The 16943-nt window shown below is 37.1% G+C and overlaps 1 protein-coding gene across 11 annotated transcripts in view; it reads right to left on the bottom strand.

Annotated features, from left to right (window-relative positions):
- Nucleotides 1–16943, bottom strand: part of LOC121859130 (serine/threonine-protein kinase 10-like) — an 86172-nt gene that overhangs the window by 4337 nt on the left and 64892 nt on the right. For 5 of the 11 annotated variants that reach the window (XM_042355839.1, XM_042355838.1, XM_042355847.1 and 2 more), the window contains 4 exons: nucleotides 15264–15398; nucleotides 14959–15094; nucleotides 11517–11620; nucleotides 3627–3689 (listed from right to left, as the gene is read on the bottom strand). In XM_042355839.1, the coding sequence (XP_042211773.1) occupies nucleotides 3627–3689; nucleotides 11517–11620; nucleotides 14959–15094; nucleotides 15264–15398 (438 nt within the window). Of the gene's footprint in view, nucleotides 1–711; nucleotides 783–3584; nucleotides 3712–11516; nucleotides 11621–14958; nucleotides 15095–15263; nucleotides 15399–16943 lie in introns of all 11 variants that reach the window. The other 6 variants (XM_042355841.1, XM_042355846.1, XM_042355843.1 and 3 more) reach the window with 6 other exon arrangements.

Below are 16943 nucleotides of genomic sequence, written 5' to 3'. Positions count from 1 at the left end.
TTTAGAATACAATAAATACAGAATTAATGTCAAATTCTATACTGTATTCATAAAATATGCGACAAAGTCTGTGAATCAATTTTTGAAGTGAAATAAAACACAAATTAAAAAATATATCTCATTAAACCCATTACTGTATACTGAACTTATTTATAAGTCACTTCATCATATGAACCTAAAAGACATTAAATATTTTCACAAATGTCAAATATGGAACCGATGCTTCTCAAATCTTAGTTCTATTTAGTCTATCATACATCTTTTATAAATCCAAATACTGCAGGCTGCTATTGCTTACTTCTTCATGTCTGATACATCCACAACCTCCAATATACAATGTAACACCCATACACATTCCTCTTTCTTCCTCACCTATGACAGGTTACCAAATTTTCCTTACAAATACAGTCCAAGCAGACGCTTACTATGCTAAGCCATTTATCACTTTAATTAAATGGAAGTAACACCGATTTTGCCTGTCTGATGTAGGCCCACTCTGCCTTTACGTACAACATTCTTAAAGTATCCATTAAATTATTCCTTTGTCTGCACACTTAATCCCCAGTAAAACTTGTATATCCACTAAGTTCCAGTATAAAAAAAAAAAAAAAATCTAAGAAAATCCCAATTTCCACTTGAATTCTATTCTGGAAAAAAAAGTCTTATAAGCAATCCTACCGTGAAAGGCAGCCGAGTGGATACAACACTCACCTCCTGTCCTATGGGTCATTGGATTATGCCAGGGGCACCTACAGTCCATCAGGCCATGAATTGGTACCTAACTTTACAGATAGGTAAGTGAATGTCTTAAACTACTGAAAAATGTATTACCATGTAATAAATAAAGTTTAAATAACTACTAGTTAAGACTCACAAAACTAACTAGTAAATACTTGTATTACTAGTTATTACTTATAAAAAAACAAAAACAGACATTTATGTAAACCTTAAAAAAATTTTCAACTTGATTCATTATGGTTGCACCTGCAAATTGAACCATCATGGCTCAGACTAGCTCCTAAAACTTTAAAACGCACTTAACTCACACAATATTACCTGAAATGAAACAATAGCAAATGTGTTGAAGAAAAAGAAGTGTTCAAGAGTGAGTGGTGATCATGGTTTCTAGTAATTTTGGGGAAGGTAGTGCTCCTAGCTCGTGTGAACAACTGATATAAACCAAATTATAGGGCATTGTTGTGGAAAAGGGGAGTACCGCAACATAAATATCTTTAACAGCAGCAACAATTAATGAATAAAAAACAAATGAAGGAAAAATGAGTATGTCTACTCTTGTCTCAGCCCATCATGTAATCAGCAGGAAAAAAAAGTGTTAGGACTGTATTATGGACTACCACAGGTACTGTAATCTATGGTAGGCCTAACTGATTTTCTTAACAAAAAAGAAAAATGATGGAGTGATCCTGAAAACCTATTTTCAAGCAGAGACTGTAGCCAGGCAACTCTTGTGATACAGGCTGCTTACTGGGGGACTGAGGTCTCTATTGTCTGCCATATTGAAAATATTGATTTGTTAACCCATTGTGGGTACAACAATCACAATCACAGCTTCAAGTTAAGGATGCCACAAGTTCAGAGAATTTTAAGAGCTAACTTTTTGAAGAGTTGTGAACTCTTGGAATAACCTCTCAGACAATGTTGGTGACAGCGCTGAGTGTGAGCTTCTTTAAGAACAGACTCTAGACCAAAACTGACTCACGTTCTGGTACATTCTGGAGCCCATACATACAACCTTCATTATCCAGTGTTACTACAGGAGGAAACCAGAGTACCAGGATAAAACCCAAGTTGGTACCACTGTACCACCCATAACAATACCTACCAAAAGTGTGTACTGTACCAGGAAAAGGACCAGGTGGCTAGCCAGCTGATCAATGGTGAAAATGGATACGTTAATGTGCTTTAAAAATGGGGAATGAGCTGTGGCTATCACTAGAGGCCTAAATTTAACAAATAACATTATTTCTGACTTCTCTTTGCTTGTTTGATTTGTTTTTCAGGAGGGAAGGAGAGACAGAGAGAGGCTTGTTGAAGTAAATTTTCATATTTTTCATTGTATTACACCATTTCCAATATTTTCATTTACCTTTTTTTTTCACTCAAAACACTCAATCAAAAAGTTTTGTTCAAAGTTTTATATGCTTTTAAGTCAAGTACAGTCCCATTTATATGAGAAAAATTTCATAAAAATAACCCCAACTATTAACATTAAACTAATTTTGGCAAGATAGCAACATGACTGAGATATGTTCCAGAATACTTTCAAGGTACAGTAAACTTATTTGATTTCTCACCAACTCGTGATAATTTTGTCTCCTAGCAGTTCTACCATACAGTCAGAACATTGTGATAATATCTGTTTCCTACCTTAAATTACTGTATCCACTTGCATACTTGAACATGAGAGACACTTCTAAATGAGGAGGGAATCTATTGCTTAGAGGTAAAGGGTGGCTCTCAAGTGAATATGAAGGGGATTGTTTTAATTTTTCATCAAAAGTAACAGCATGCCTCTTCTTCTCAATAGTACTGTAGGGTGTTATGAAATATTCAGCCACAATACAAAATACCCTCTACATTACTGTACACTGTAAACACTTGTCACCCAGTGCTGAATACGGTGGTCAACTTACTGTAACTTACATTCTTCTTGGCTTAACCCGTGAAATATAGGAGTTTGGCCATCCAATAAGGAAACAGAACTTATTTGGGATGCCACGAAATAATGACTGCAAAGTATCGAGTCGCAGTATATCGAGGATCTACTGTATTACATTATAATTGGGTTCCATGTCACGTGGCGTGCTAGGCACAAAAACACACGAGTGAAGCACAGTGGGAATAAATTGAAGAAATGAGGAGCAACATAATGCAGATAGTGAATAGATATACAGTGACATACAAAACAAATACTGTATACGAATCTGAGGATGGTGATTCTGCAAACAGTGGAGCTTTATTGTAATAATCTTTACAAATCTCCCAAAAGGTTATTCTCACTCATATCTCTCTCATCTATGTTCTATTTGTCTACAAAACACTTTCACTGTCACCTTTGATTGAGCTTGAGAGTTAATTCATCCAGATTAATCTAAAATCTCTACTTCAGTTTAACCTTTTATCAACGTAGTCCAATTTGTTACATGTAGTACAACTCACAGTACCTTGGTCTGTTTAATTCATTCTCTTCCAAACACTGCCTAATGTTATCCTTTACATATACAGAGCTACACCATTTTTTATCTGCCTTTATCCAAGCTATCTATTAATTACTATTCTGCTTATCTCATGATACCACTTAATTTCATTAAAATTATTCTGGTCAAATTGCCTTTATAAAGTATTCAGTGTCATGTTACTTACATACCTGTATTGGGAAACCCTTATCAAGTAATAATCAAACAAGAAAATGAGTGAAAATGTGCTGGCACTACAATACTGAGAAGCCATAACAGAAAAAAATTTACTACAATAAAATGCAAACTGAAAACTGAATTCATGCATTATCCTTGCCATCCCTCTGAACAGTGTCAAAAGAGAACACGTCCTACAGAGAATCTTACCCTAAATCATGCTACTGTATTCTGAAATACTGTATTATCCACCTGGTAGTCAAGATGTGTTCTCTGTGCAAAGATCCAATCAGCATGAAAGTCCTTCTCCAGTCCCTGTGCAACAATTATGGAGGGACTGATAGTCCAGTTTAACTAAAACTTTTACGAGCTGTCCAACAGCCTGCTTAGTTTGGTTGATAATGATGATGATAACTGAGATGCATTCCAGTGCAGCAATGCTCTTACAAACAACATCAGGTTGTGTACTTGAAAATTTCCTTGTCATCTTTATATGTACTATAATACATTTATCATATACAGTGACAATTACAAACAACCTGTCTGAAGTATTAGACAAGTTCTTTGCATATGGAAACTGAGACTGATCTAATAATAAAAAAAAAAAACCTCAGGTGTCTACACATACTGGCCAGTGGCTGATACATACCAGTTACTAACTTTGGAAAAACTAAATTGAAATGATGGTGGATGCATATGCTTGACCAGGCACTGATATTTTTATTTTTATTTTTTGCAACAGTATACCTTCCGAAGTAATTTTTGGGGGGTTGACCATGTTTTCCATAACTTGCCCGTACTACTTTAGATTCTATGTAATACTGCACTAAAGCAGACAATGAAAACATGGTCTACATTGAAATTATGAAGCTTATTGTGTTTCCCATCTCAGAATAATTCCATGACTAATGCAACAATCCCAACAGCAGTATTAACCACCCCAAGGACAATATACTGTAATGCCAATAATTATACAGCCTGTAAATGGAAAAACACATAAAGGGTGTCCCAGTAAGGTTATAAATCTTTCCACTTTCAACTACCCGTAACCTTTAATTTCATAGCCAGGTAAAGTGAAAGGATAACCAGCCTCAGGACTGAATCAATTCACAAGAGGATAAATCTCTAATACAGCATGCCCTGACAATTCGTGGATTATAAATTCGCAGACCTTGACTATTACCGGATGACACCCAGGATGTACCCAAGAGTGTCTAAAGGTAGTTTTAAAGTTGCTGGCATTTTTACAGCTGGGACAGGGAGCAATTCGTTCTAGAGACAGTAATTACTTTTACCTGTATTGTACTGTATATGTGTGTGTATGTAGACACACACATGCAAAACACACAGAAATAAATAACAATGGGAAAATCCTCTCACAAATAATCAGAAACAAAACAACAAAATGTAGAAAATATTTCAACTCAGTCAACACGGAGTTGACTTGAGGGTAGACTCAAATTTTTTCTACATTTTGTTGTCTTGTTTCTGATTATTTGTGAGAGGATTTTCCCATTGTTATTTATTTGTATGTGTTTTGTGTGTATGTGTTTGTGTGTCTATTCACACACATATATACAATACAGGTAAAAGAAATAATTATCCTAAGGACAAACACAAAGGGAATATACATTTCTTTGCCCACGAGTAAAAATGTAACCCCCCCCCACCCCCCAGTCAGCAAATGAGATTTGCGGATTTGGATATTCGCGGCCATTTTGAGACCCAAACCCCTGCAAAATTTAAGGGCATGCTGTACTTCCCTTTTCTTTTCTCACTATTGATCCAGGCATTACAGCTCTCTTATGAGCTGTCTCCACCTTATATTTTTTTGAAGGATTCATCCTGAATTTCTGTTTCATAACCCAGTCAAGGTTGAGCAAAATGTGGATAGCCGTAAGGCTCGAGGTCATTAACCCTGGCCAAAAGGCCTAAACTCTTGATTGGGATTTAAAAACTGATTAAATTTAGTAATCAAATTATCCTTCACCTTCACGTTTGAGTCCTGAAGTACAGTACGTATGTCCACTTGCCAAGGCAGTACCATACACTAAATAAATGAATACTTGAGTTTTGTTGTAAACAAGGAATGCTCAAATTCCTTCATTTGTTGACATGAGTTATAAAGTGCCAGGTTATAATGCACTCAAACCTGAGGTGTGGAGATCAGACTTTTGAGAATTAGTGAGAAATGAGAATGATCTGAAAAATAACCTTATATTATTCAAACCAAACAAAAATAAATTTAATAGCCAGCTATCCAGTTCTTTAGAGGATTTCAAATATGTTTGAAACAGAAAATAAAGGATCATGAAATAAGCCTTGACAGAGTATGTTGTGGGCATAGTTGAAATCCTCGAGGCAGGATATCCATGTGAACATCTGATATAAAACTTTCCTGAGATTCCTCGCCTAAACAAATCACGATAAAGTCTTGGTATCCTTGGGTCTGACTTCTCATTGTAGACACAATTACCTAATAAAAGACATGCTGATCTACTAAATGGATTTTGTCTTACTCGTTGCAAAGTAGCTACCTGAACACTAGGGAATTATTAACACCATAAGCACCCTCACAATATAATCTGAAAACTTGAATAAGACCTAGGATGGCATGGTTACAAGGAACCCTATATAAGATTCTAATATTACAGAAAGAAAAATTAACTGTCCACAAGATTAATACGGGATCACATCACATCTGTACTGTGTAGTGTACCTGAGATCTGAGGTGGTTGATCAGGTTTGTGGGCTTTGTAACTGATGTCAACAAATTATAGGGTTGCAGCATCACATGTTCAATAAATCTCTCAAGCTTTTAAGGGTATCTTCTGAAAGAGGTGATACCCTTTAGGGCCTTGTTATGAAGGTGAAGGTTAATGCAGTAGGCCCTTCAAATTTGTTCAGGTTCCCAAAATGGCCGCGAATCGCCAAATCCGCGAATAACATTTGCTGACCATGCGGAACGGGGGGGGATTGTATATACAGTCATTTCTGTTACAACGAGATAGTTGTGTTCTTGTGAAACCTCGGGCTTATGGAGAAAATGGGGTTGGGTGCATATTATTATTGAGACACAAGTCTGCTAGCATGGACTTGAGAGTAGACTGTCACATTTTTAATAAATTTGTTTCTGATTATTTGTGAGAGGATTTTCTCATTATTATTATTTATTTATATGTGTGTGTGTGTGTGTGTGTGTGTAATAATAATAATAATAATAAACGGTTTATTGAAAAAGTTGTGTGTGTGTGTGTGTGTGTCCAGACACACACATATATTTACAATACAGGTAAAGAAAATTACTCTCTAGAACGAAAGGCTTCCTGTCCCAGCCGCAAAACTGCCAGCCACTTTAAAACTACCCACAGACATTCTTGGGTACATCCAGGGTGTCATCCGCGAATAATAGAGGACCACAAAATAAAAATCCGCAAATTATCCGGGCATACCGTATAATTATCAAATTTATTTGGTTTTGAGATTCCAGGCACAAGTTGGGGCCCTGGGGCCTGAAGTTTCAACCTTTAGATTGAGAATAAGACCAAATTAGACAAATATTCTATACTGTATATGGAGATTTAGCTTGAATGGAGACAGAATGCAGTATGCGAGGTATTTCAGATATCTGGGAGAATAAATGTCATGAAAAACAATACAGATTGCCCTCATTTATACTGGCTTCACACATACATGATTACTTTATACCAGTCAAATTTCTTTATATACTGAACTGTACCAGGCTAACGTTTGCACATATGAGGCTACTATCACACTTTTCATCTTCCCCACATGTGATGCATCATGGGATAATATCTCATGCACAACATGCCGCAAGGGCATACACATACAAGACACACACACACACACTACACCTTTGACCACCGTAGGGTCAAAACCTATTCAGGCACTGCTCCGGCTACGCAGCTGCCCCCCTTGGCCAATGTCGGCCCATTCCCCAAGTCCCTCTCCCCGACCCATCCTCACCACCGGGATATCTACATAATCAAAAGTTACAATTTCGTTTCGGAAAGAAGTGGGATCAGTGTTGAACAGTGTTTAAGCCAGTGAATTCAGCACTAGTCAGTACCAGTGAAAGCCGCGACCCACCAGTGAGATAAGCACCACTGGGAACTAACCACCATCTTCTGACAAGGATGTGCTAATCCGTCCACCCTGGGAACAACAGAGGGCCGGCCGGCTATGCCCCTGACTACGGGATAACACAACATCACCGCGCAGTGAGGTACTGTGACACCACCCCACACCGCAAGGTGTCCCCATGACTATGTGAGGTCCTTCATATCAACACCCGAGGACGAGTCACTGTACCACGTGAACACCACAACACTCATAGTGTCTCTATGACCACGTGAGGTCCTTCATATCAACACCCGAGGATGAGTTACTACACCACGTGAACAGCACACCACCCGATGTCTCTATGACCACGTGAGGTCCTTCATATCAACACCCGAGGACGAGTTACTACATCACGTGAACAGCACACCACCTGGTGTCTCCATGACCACGTGAGGTCCCTCATATCAACACCCGAGGACGAGTTACCACACCACGTGAACATCACACCACCCAATGTCTCCATGACCACGTGAGGTCCCTCATATCAACACCCGAGGAAGAGTTACTACACCACGTGAACACCTCACCACCTGGTGTCTCCATGACCAGCCCAGGCCCGGGCCATCAACAGTAAACTATAATAATTTGTATGTTCAATCATTGTTCCTTCTTCTTTTAGTAATGAAAGCTTTTGTTAAATGACCCACCTACCCCATGTCTTTGCATGTAATAAGTAATTTTTGTCTAATGTATAGTATTTTCAGCCTTCGGGCTGCCGACTTTTTCAATAAACCGTTAATTATTATTATTATTACATGCATGCACACACACACAGAGCATATATATTCAGCATTTATTAACCTGAATGTTATGTTTGTCTTATGACATGTAGAATATAGCTGCACCACAGAGCTCAGGTAAGACATGCACACTAAAAATTCTTCCAGTACACCATTCTCGGCCGATCCCTAACTATCCTTCCCTCCACATTTAGACTCCTGCATCTCCTCACCTAACTGATCTCTTCCATTCTCTCTGAATATAAGTTAAAGCCAACCCCAGTGTGGAATGTCACACAGATCTATCCTAAGGTAAACCACCATATCCAGTAGGTGACCCTACATGAAATGGTTTCCAAGATGTGGACCAAGATTGATTTTCCATATATTCACCAAAGAGTGAAATGTAAGTCGTGGCATCGAAGATACACTGCCACACTTACTTTAGTAAACCTGCACAAAACAATGTAGGAGATATTGGCTTCCCGTCACAAGAAGCTTATAGCTTACAAGGCCAGATTGTAGTTAAAGCAGGACTGTAAAGTAATATCTACGTTAGCTGGAATCCCTCAAACCCGGAAATCTCTGATAGCCGAAATTGAAATTTGCTCGGAAAATCATTCCCAAAGCCGGAATTTTCCAAAAATTTCCGGCTTTAGGAACAAATTTTCCGAAGTTGAAAATCGAGAGAATTTCTGAAAATGTCTTGAATAAAGATGAATGTTAAATTATTATATATTATTTTTTTTGAGGGGGGGGGACCTGACCTGACCTGACCTGAACTCAATGTCAGGTGGAGGTAGGATGGGGGATTAGTGGTCTCTTATTACTGACCTTCTGATGGAATGTCAGGTTACCCATTCTTTGGTAGGGGATTAGTGGGTCTCATGACCTGAAAATGTCTTGAATAAACACGAAAACTAAAGTATTTTTAGGGAGATTGTGATACGTATAAGTATAAATGGGCAGAAAGGTGTGGGTGATTAGAGAGATGGAGTGGAAAGTAGTGGTAACATGCACCAGTGTTGCCAAGCGATAACCTCGTCAACAGCTATCTTTCAATTCGCCTCCATGCAGTCACACAAGACCCTCACTGGATGCTTGTTGTCTTAATTCCCATGTGTGTGTGTGTGTATGTGTGTGTGTGTGTGTGTATGTGTGTGTGTGTGTGTGCGCAGTGGCGGCTCGTGCCTTGGAACTTCAGAGCTGCAGTCCCCCAGACACTCACTGCCAGGCATATGATTCCTTCAGACACACAGCAGAACAATACACTACTAACAAATATATCGTAATAAAGTCATTATATGTTATTTTCAGTACGTTACCAAGTGAATTTTCATTAAAACCAGACCAAAATTTAAGTTACTTTCAGAGTTGCTGTACGATTCATGTCTGTTATTAATTGACACCACATCTGGATACAATGAGCTGCAGTCGGCGCAGCTCAGTCTCGTGTTTACATTGCGTGCGGACGGTGCAGTTAAGTCGTGCTTTCTTTAATTACCCTTTGACGATGGAAAATCGAGTGAAGCAATTGCAAAGCATCAACTTTTCCCAGCTGACATTAAATGAAAAGACTGAAATCAAAGCAAAAGGAAGACCTACACCAGTTTTATCCATTCAACAGAATAATACAAGCAGGAACAAAGAATATACACGACAATTTAACATCAGTGTTTACCAGAAATGTGAATGGCTCTGTGGTTGTGATGAGGCAAATGCTTTATTCTGCTTTCCAAGCTCATTGTTTGGTGGGGACTTGTCATGAACAAAAAGTAGTGTGACTGCCTTGAGGTATTTGCCACAGAAAATAATGAAACATGATCAGTCAGCCAAACACATGAATAACACGATTGATTTATCGTTGTCAGGTAAAGTGAACATTACAGCTCAAATTGACACAGCATACAAGGTCTCAGTTGCAAAACACAATGAACAGGCGAGAAAAAAACAGATATGTGTTATCCAAAATCATAAATTGTGTAAATTTTTTTGTTTTTGGACCACCCCAATATCTACCCAAAAATACGAGTTGAAAAATTTGTACTTAAATGTACTTCACTAAAGGACTAAAAATTTTATTTCTTGTGCAAAATATATGATGTCTATTCAGTATTCAAATTATCCACCGTCTTGCAAAGATTCCAGCAATGCAAGCAATATTCTGCTAATTTTAGTCTGTTACATTTTATAAGATAAAAACTTTAAGCCTAAAACTACCTTCACCCTGTTTTGGGAATGCTTCTTAGCCCAGAACCAATTTTTTTTGGTCTGAATCTTCCGAAATCCGGATTTACCAGGTCCGGATCTTCGAGGGTTTACCGTACCTTAAAATGTGAAATGAAGTCTTTTTGAAAAAACAACCTCGGTAAAGGACCTTTAAAAAATATTGACAACTGTGGAAGATCCAAGGCAATCATGATTAAGCGTGAGTGGGCATGCATCAGTGAAAGTCTGAAACCCTATTGAGCCCCTCACAGTTCCAGCAGTATGGTGACTAAGCAAGAAGTTGATGCTGAGTTTGAGCAGCAATCTCGTTCCTATACAACAACTTTCCTAACTTAACCAGCCACTGACCATTGTGAGAATACAGAACAAATATTATAAACAGAACAATGTATCAAAGTAATGTAATAAAGAAAATCACAGAAAAAATTAAGCATAGGTATATAATTTTTAAATATCATTTGCTGAGCTCATCACTGAACTGGAATTCCTCTACTGACAGAACAATACTGAGACACTTAAAAATAAGATTGACTAAGTATGGTTGACTTTGCAATTAAATGAGGATGGGAAATGATAAAGCATCCTTCTTAATCTATGTTAACTGTGGTTCATTAAAGATTGGCAAAAATAATTATTAAAATTCAAAAAGTAACAACTTAAGTCACAAAAAAAGCATATAACAGCACCAAACAATATTCCTGAGAACAAGATGTCCTGAACTGCATAAGTTGGACTATAAATGCAAGCATCATATCATTGTTTGTGGGAAAATCAACAAATGCTTACTAAAAAGCTTTACATACAATAATGATCTCTTATGAGTATCAAACAAAACTCGCAAGCTTTTCAGAAATCCACAAGAAATAATAGCTAGTAACAAAATGAATATAAAATCAATAAAAATCAAGGAAGATCATCCAGAACTAAGTGGAACAATGTATGGTTATTCCTAATAATTTAGCCAAGACTATCAGCCAGACAGATACCAACAACAGGACTATAAAAGGTTAATAATGGTTAGTAGGCTGTAATGGACTGTATGGGTATCTACCTGTTTCCGGGGTTTGAGATTTTCCTTCCACTCTCGTACCTCACGTTGATACTCCTCGTCTTGAGACTTGAGTTTGTTTGTCTCATGTTCCATCAACATTTTTCCTAAAAAATAAATAAATAAATAAAATAAATAAACAAATAAATAAATACTGTACAGCTCAACCATCATACTGTACAGTCTAATATACAGCAGAACCTCGATAAATCGGAATAATTGGGGCAGACCCCAGTCCGAAAAATGCGAATACAGTGGTCCCTCGGTCAACGAACACAATTCGTTCCAGAAGGTCGTTCGTTAACCGAATCCATTGTTTCATGGGATATTGGGTAATTGGTTCCAACTCACCGAAAAGCATACAAAGTAAAAAAAAAAAAAAATGCAGTAAAGTACATTTACTTTGAGGTGTGCATGTAGAAGGTTCCTAGTTGATGATGACGATGGGAATTAGAAGTGGGGGTGGAAGAGAAGGGAGAAGAGAAGGAAGTGGGGATGGGGGAGAAATCACCTTCCAGGGGACCCATGCTTGATGCCGTCATTTCACCAATAAAATTTTAAGTTCACTAGGTGTAATTCAAGATTATTTTCTTTAAATCAACACTGCACTGCGCTATATATTATCAATATGTTAACTAAATTTCAGAATGACCAATAATTTAAATGAAAAATGCTAAAATATTCAAGACACCAACAAAATAGATGCTCACTCCACTGTCAACAGAGCCCAACTGACGCCTTGTGGCCGAGTCAAGCAGCTGATGGGCGCACAACAAACTAGTTCCCTGTACTGCATATATTATCAATATGTTAAATAAATGTTAAAATGACTAATAATTTTAATATAAAAAATGCAAAAATATTAAAGAGCACAATTTTATTGATATTTACTCCACTGGAAATGAATGTAAACATAGAACAGATTACTGAATTGGCAGACTAGCCCATCAGCTGATCAGCTGATGCTCACAACAAAACGTGATGTTCGTAAGGATTTCGTAAATCAAATTTTTGTTCGTTAATCGAATTGAAGATTCTTATGGAAGGTATTTCGTTAACCGAACCGTTCGTTAACCGAGGGACCACTGTATATGGGGGTTGGAGATAACAGTGCTTATCTGAACTGTTTAAAGAAAATCAGTTATTGTTATGTTATTAATACACTCAACAACTAAGGTTTTTAAGTGTATACAAGGTTATTAAAAGAATATTACATCAACAATAAAAAAAATATTAAACAGAACTCTGTGGGTTGAAAATCACACTTAAGTCCGGTTGTCAACAACTGTTGTCACCAAGATGATTGTTATTTACTGTAAAATGTTATATGTAAGTAACAACAAAATTTGTCTTATGAATAAAGAGAAAACTGTATACTGTACAGTACTATAAAGATAAAAATAAGAACACACAAGTGTCAGAGTATATTGTATGTGGAAGATGAGTGTATATCTGGGAGGACTCGGGGGAGGGGAAGCCCCCTTCCCCTCCCCTCTGCCTGCTGCATTGGTGGGTGGCTCCCTTCCCCTCTCCCCCAAGATTCCTTAAACATTTTCACCATAATTCTCCTATAATTTGGGTTAATTTGGTACCAGGTTAATAAAATATTATCCTAAAAGACTCGGCTTTCCTGAAAAAAGAATCCCACACTGAATACCATAAGGCATTTGTTTACAAAGGGCAAACAGCTGATTGGCTTACCACAACATCTGTGTTCAACACTTAGTAAATTAGTACAGTACAGTTGTGCATTTATCATCACTTAATAATTACTATTGTAGTGCATTTATCATTACTTAATAAGTTAATACCATCATAACTAATGATTTGTTGAACATGAAACTCTTTCTCCAAAGACAACAAGATTCGTTCTTGACAACTACGAATCAATATATTTTTTTTTATCTGAATTTTGAGAGAAAAAAAAATAGCAATTTTTTTTTTGCAAAAATTTTCTGGGAAAAAAGGGAAAGAAAAAAGAAAAGCCTTTACAAGATAATAAAAATCAAAATGTGTAACTTTGTAGTCTTGGCTTATCTTTTATCTGCTTTTTGTTTCACTGATATAGATAATAAAAGTGGCTGTGATATTAATTGTTTATTATTAAAAAAGTTAGTTTTGAGATACGGGCAGCTCAGGAGCCGTGTAACACCCTCCATCTCTGACGAGATTGCGCAGGGAGTGGGGAAATGTTGTCAAGGTTGAATATCTCGAGTAATTTTAGTGACCTTTTCAGGCTATTATAATTTTTTTTTTTTTTACAGCAATCACCGACAGGTTACCCTTTGGCGGCACAGATTAGGGGGGTCAGAAAACCCCCAATAACTCCATAAATATGAATGATATAGCAATGAAACTCTGCCATCATACAGCAGCATCCCACACCTTGTGAGTGAAGCCATATCTCGAGTTTTTATTTTCTTGACCATTTTCACCCCATTTACACCAAACGTACAAGTACAAGTAGCCAAATTGAGCTATCATATAACACTCAAAGGTAGTAAATAATTTTGTTAGGAAGGCATCTTCATATCATATACTATACAGTGTGTTATAGTGACCCCTGTTGTAAGCTGGTCTGCTGAAAGCTCTCACATGAACGTATCTTGAGTAAATAACCTAATACAGCTTATTCTTTTACAGTATTTTCAAGTCATATTACAAATAACATACAGTATTGTATTTCTTCTCTATTGCTGAAGATGTTATATTAATCACGATGAACCATAAACCATAAGAGGCCAATCATATGAGAATATAATACTGAATCAATCAATAAATAAACCTGACGAATGTGGCAACACCTGATCAGCCCCAGCCTACTTGCATACTCAGGTGTCTTAGTTCTCAGTAGGCCTATAGCAAATCTGATTACACCACTGTACAGTATTCATTAAGTCGGGGGTTCCCAAACCTGGGGTCGCGACCCCAAATGGGGTCGGAAGGCTCATTAGGTATGGGCGCAAAGAGGTCATGGGGTCCTTTGGGTCTGCCAGTGAAATGATTTGGGGTCGCACGGGATAGTTGACAACACTGGATGGGGTAAGCTAGAAAAAGCTTGGGAACCCCTGCATTAAGTGTTGTTCATTTCATAAGTTTTATTTATAATCTTCCCGTTTTTTAAAATATTATTTTTTTTTTTGTATTTCTGGTGACCAGAGTACCCGAGTCCAAAAAAGGCAAATTCCGATATATTGAAGTTCGATTTATTGAGGTCTTACAGTAATTACTTTTTAAGTAGACAATATACACTTGATTAAATATGTAAAATCAAGTGACTGACCTATTGCCACATACCATATACAGTTCAACTATTATAAATTTTAATACAATTGCATTTTAATTAGTTAAAAACTTGACCAAATAAAGCAAAAAGGAAATTTGTCAGCAAAGATGTTGGGTGATGCACATTTCATGGTTACAAATATAAAACAGTGATACCTACTTTTCTCATTCTGAAGTTGTTCTAGTTCCTTCACAGTATATTCTGAGGCTGCCTGGAGCTCCTCTAGTTTCCGCTGATGTTTCTGCTCAGCACGTTTCTTTTCTGCCTCATATCTACGTTTCTCATTCTCCTGGAACTGTTTTTATACACCTTTGACAAAACTGAAATTCCTTTACACACAAAATACATCACTCTACAAACTAAGAAAAAAAAATAAACATAACTTTCAAGTATAAATGATACAATAATTTTTCAATATACTATTTAAGGCTGTAAGTAAAAGCAATATATGATTCCATTTATACCTTTTTAAGTTTGTTTTTCTCATCTTCATGAGAGTCAGGAAGGTGTGATGTACTTATTCTCATGCTCTCGCGGAACATGAGCTCACGTGCCTTCATCTCTTGGCGGATTCGCTTGGGTAACTGTCTCTTTTCAATCTGAAAGAGAAACATAAAATACAATGCTTCCCCTCCACTTCATTTTCTCAGGCTTTCTCCTTCTAAGGTACAGTATATTGTATACAAGAGAAGAGAAATGAAAAAAATAGGAAGAGGGAATGGTGCGAATTATGAAAAGGGAAATGAGTGCTATATGCAAATGAAGGAAAGTAAACTGGTGAAAGAATAATAATAATAATAATAATAAACAGATGAAGGATGGGGAGAAAGGTTGACACACAGATTTGAATAAAGCCAAAGAAAATTACACAAAATTAATTTATTATGGAGAAAAGGATATCAAGGACACCCCCCCCCCCTTTCTTTTATTCATAGTTATTTATTCAGTCGCACTGTGGGTAGAAGGTAGGGAGGTGTTGGTAATGTTAGCAGTTTTAACCATGAGCAGCTCTGATGCTGGACGGTTGAGGGGTAGCGTGTAAAACTATCAGAGTCACTGATTACATAATAATAATAATGGAAACACATCCCTGGAATTTTTCTGGATATTGGGAAAAGTTTCCAAGAGTCTAAATTTCACACCTTGCACACACAGACACTAGCCCACATCCCCAGAATGTTTCTGGGTGTTGGAGAAAGTTTTCAGAGTCTAAACTAAACATCATTATCTGGCACGGATAAACACTCTCCCATTACATCTAGACTGCGTGCACGAGCAAAATTATTCATTGCTATCAAAAAACTGTAAACTTTTTTTTACAGCATCTGTTCAAATTGTGTTAAGAGATCAATTTGATATAATGATCTATCCTGAATAAACTCTCTACAAGACAATTCCAATGATATATCCTTAAAAAAATATATTTTAACACAATATCATGATGGGGACTCCATTCCTTTATGAAAAAACGTAAGAAATGTTGATACCGGAGTCTGTAAAAACAGTTCTAATATAAAATTAAAAACTATTTCTCTACTAGAATAATCCTCTGGTTAAATACTGTATATTTAAAATTCTAAAAATCTATATGATACGGGCGTGCGAGGCGCCTTGTGAATGAAGCAGTGTATTACAACGAAGACTGGTACTTTCCACTCCTATGGAGCTGTGGGGGATTAGTGGTCTCATATTACTGCCCTTGTGATGCAATGTCAGTTCACCCACTGTTGGGTGGAGGATTAGTGGGTCTCATGACCTGAAGATGTCTTGAATATTCCAGCATTTTCCACATACTAAATGTACAGCATAATACAGTATTCGTAACTGTAATCACATTTTACATTCTTAACTCTGCTTTATCACTGTATTATTGGCCGATTGTTCTGGTACAGTAATATACAGCAGTGCACAACACAATTTTATGCAAAAACAACAGCTAACGAGGTAATAACCTTCTACAATGGTAGCAGAATATGAACTAAGCAATCCACGCCCCTGGCACATGGGGATGCATTTGAGCAAGATTCAATCTCTTGGAATGCCTGCAAAATTAATTCCCAGGCCCAGAATGGAGAGATTTTCTCAGAATCTTCTCAGAATTTTTTAAGAAAATGAGCTTGATTTTCAACCTCGGAAACTCGTTC

Source organism: Homarus americanus, unplaced genomic scaffold (assembly GCF_018991925.1).
Source record: "Homarus americanus isolate GMGI-L3 unplaced genomic scaffold, GMGI_Hamer_2.0 scaffold50924, whole genome shotgun sequence".
Classification (NCBI taxonomy): domain Eukaryota; kingdom Metazoa; phylum Arthropoda; class Malacostraca; order Decapoda; family Nephropidae; genus Homarus; species Homarus americanus.
The sequence above is the reverse complement of the archived record's forward strand: the minus strand, read 5'-3'. Positions and strand labels throughout refer to the sequence as shown.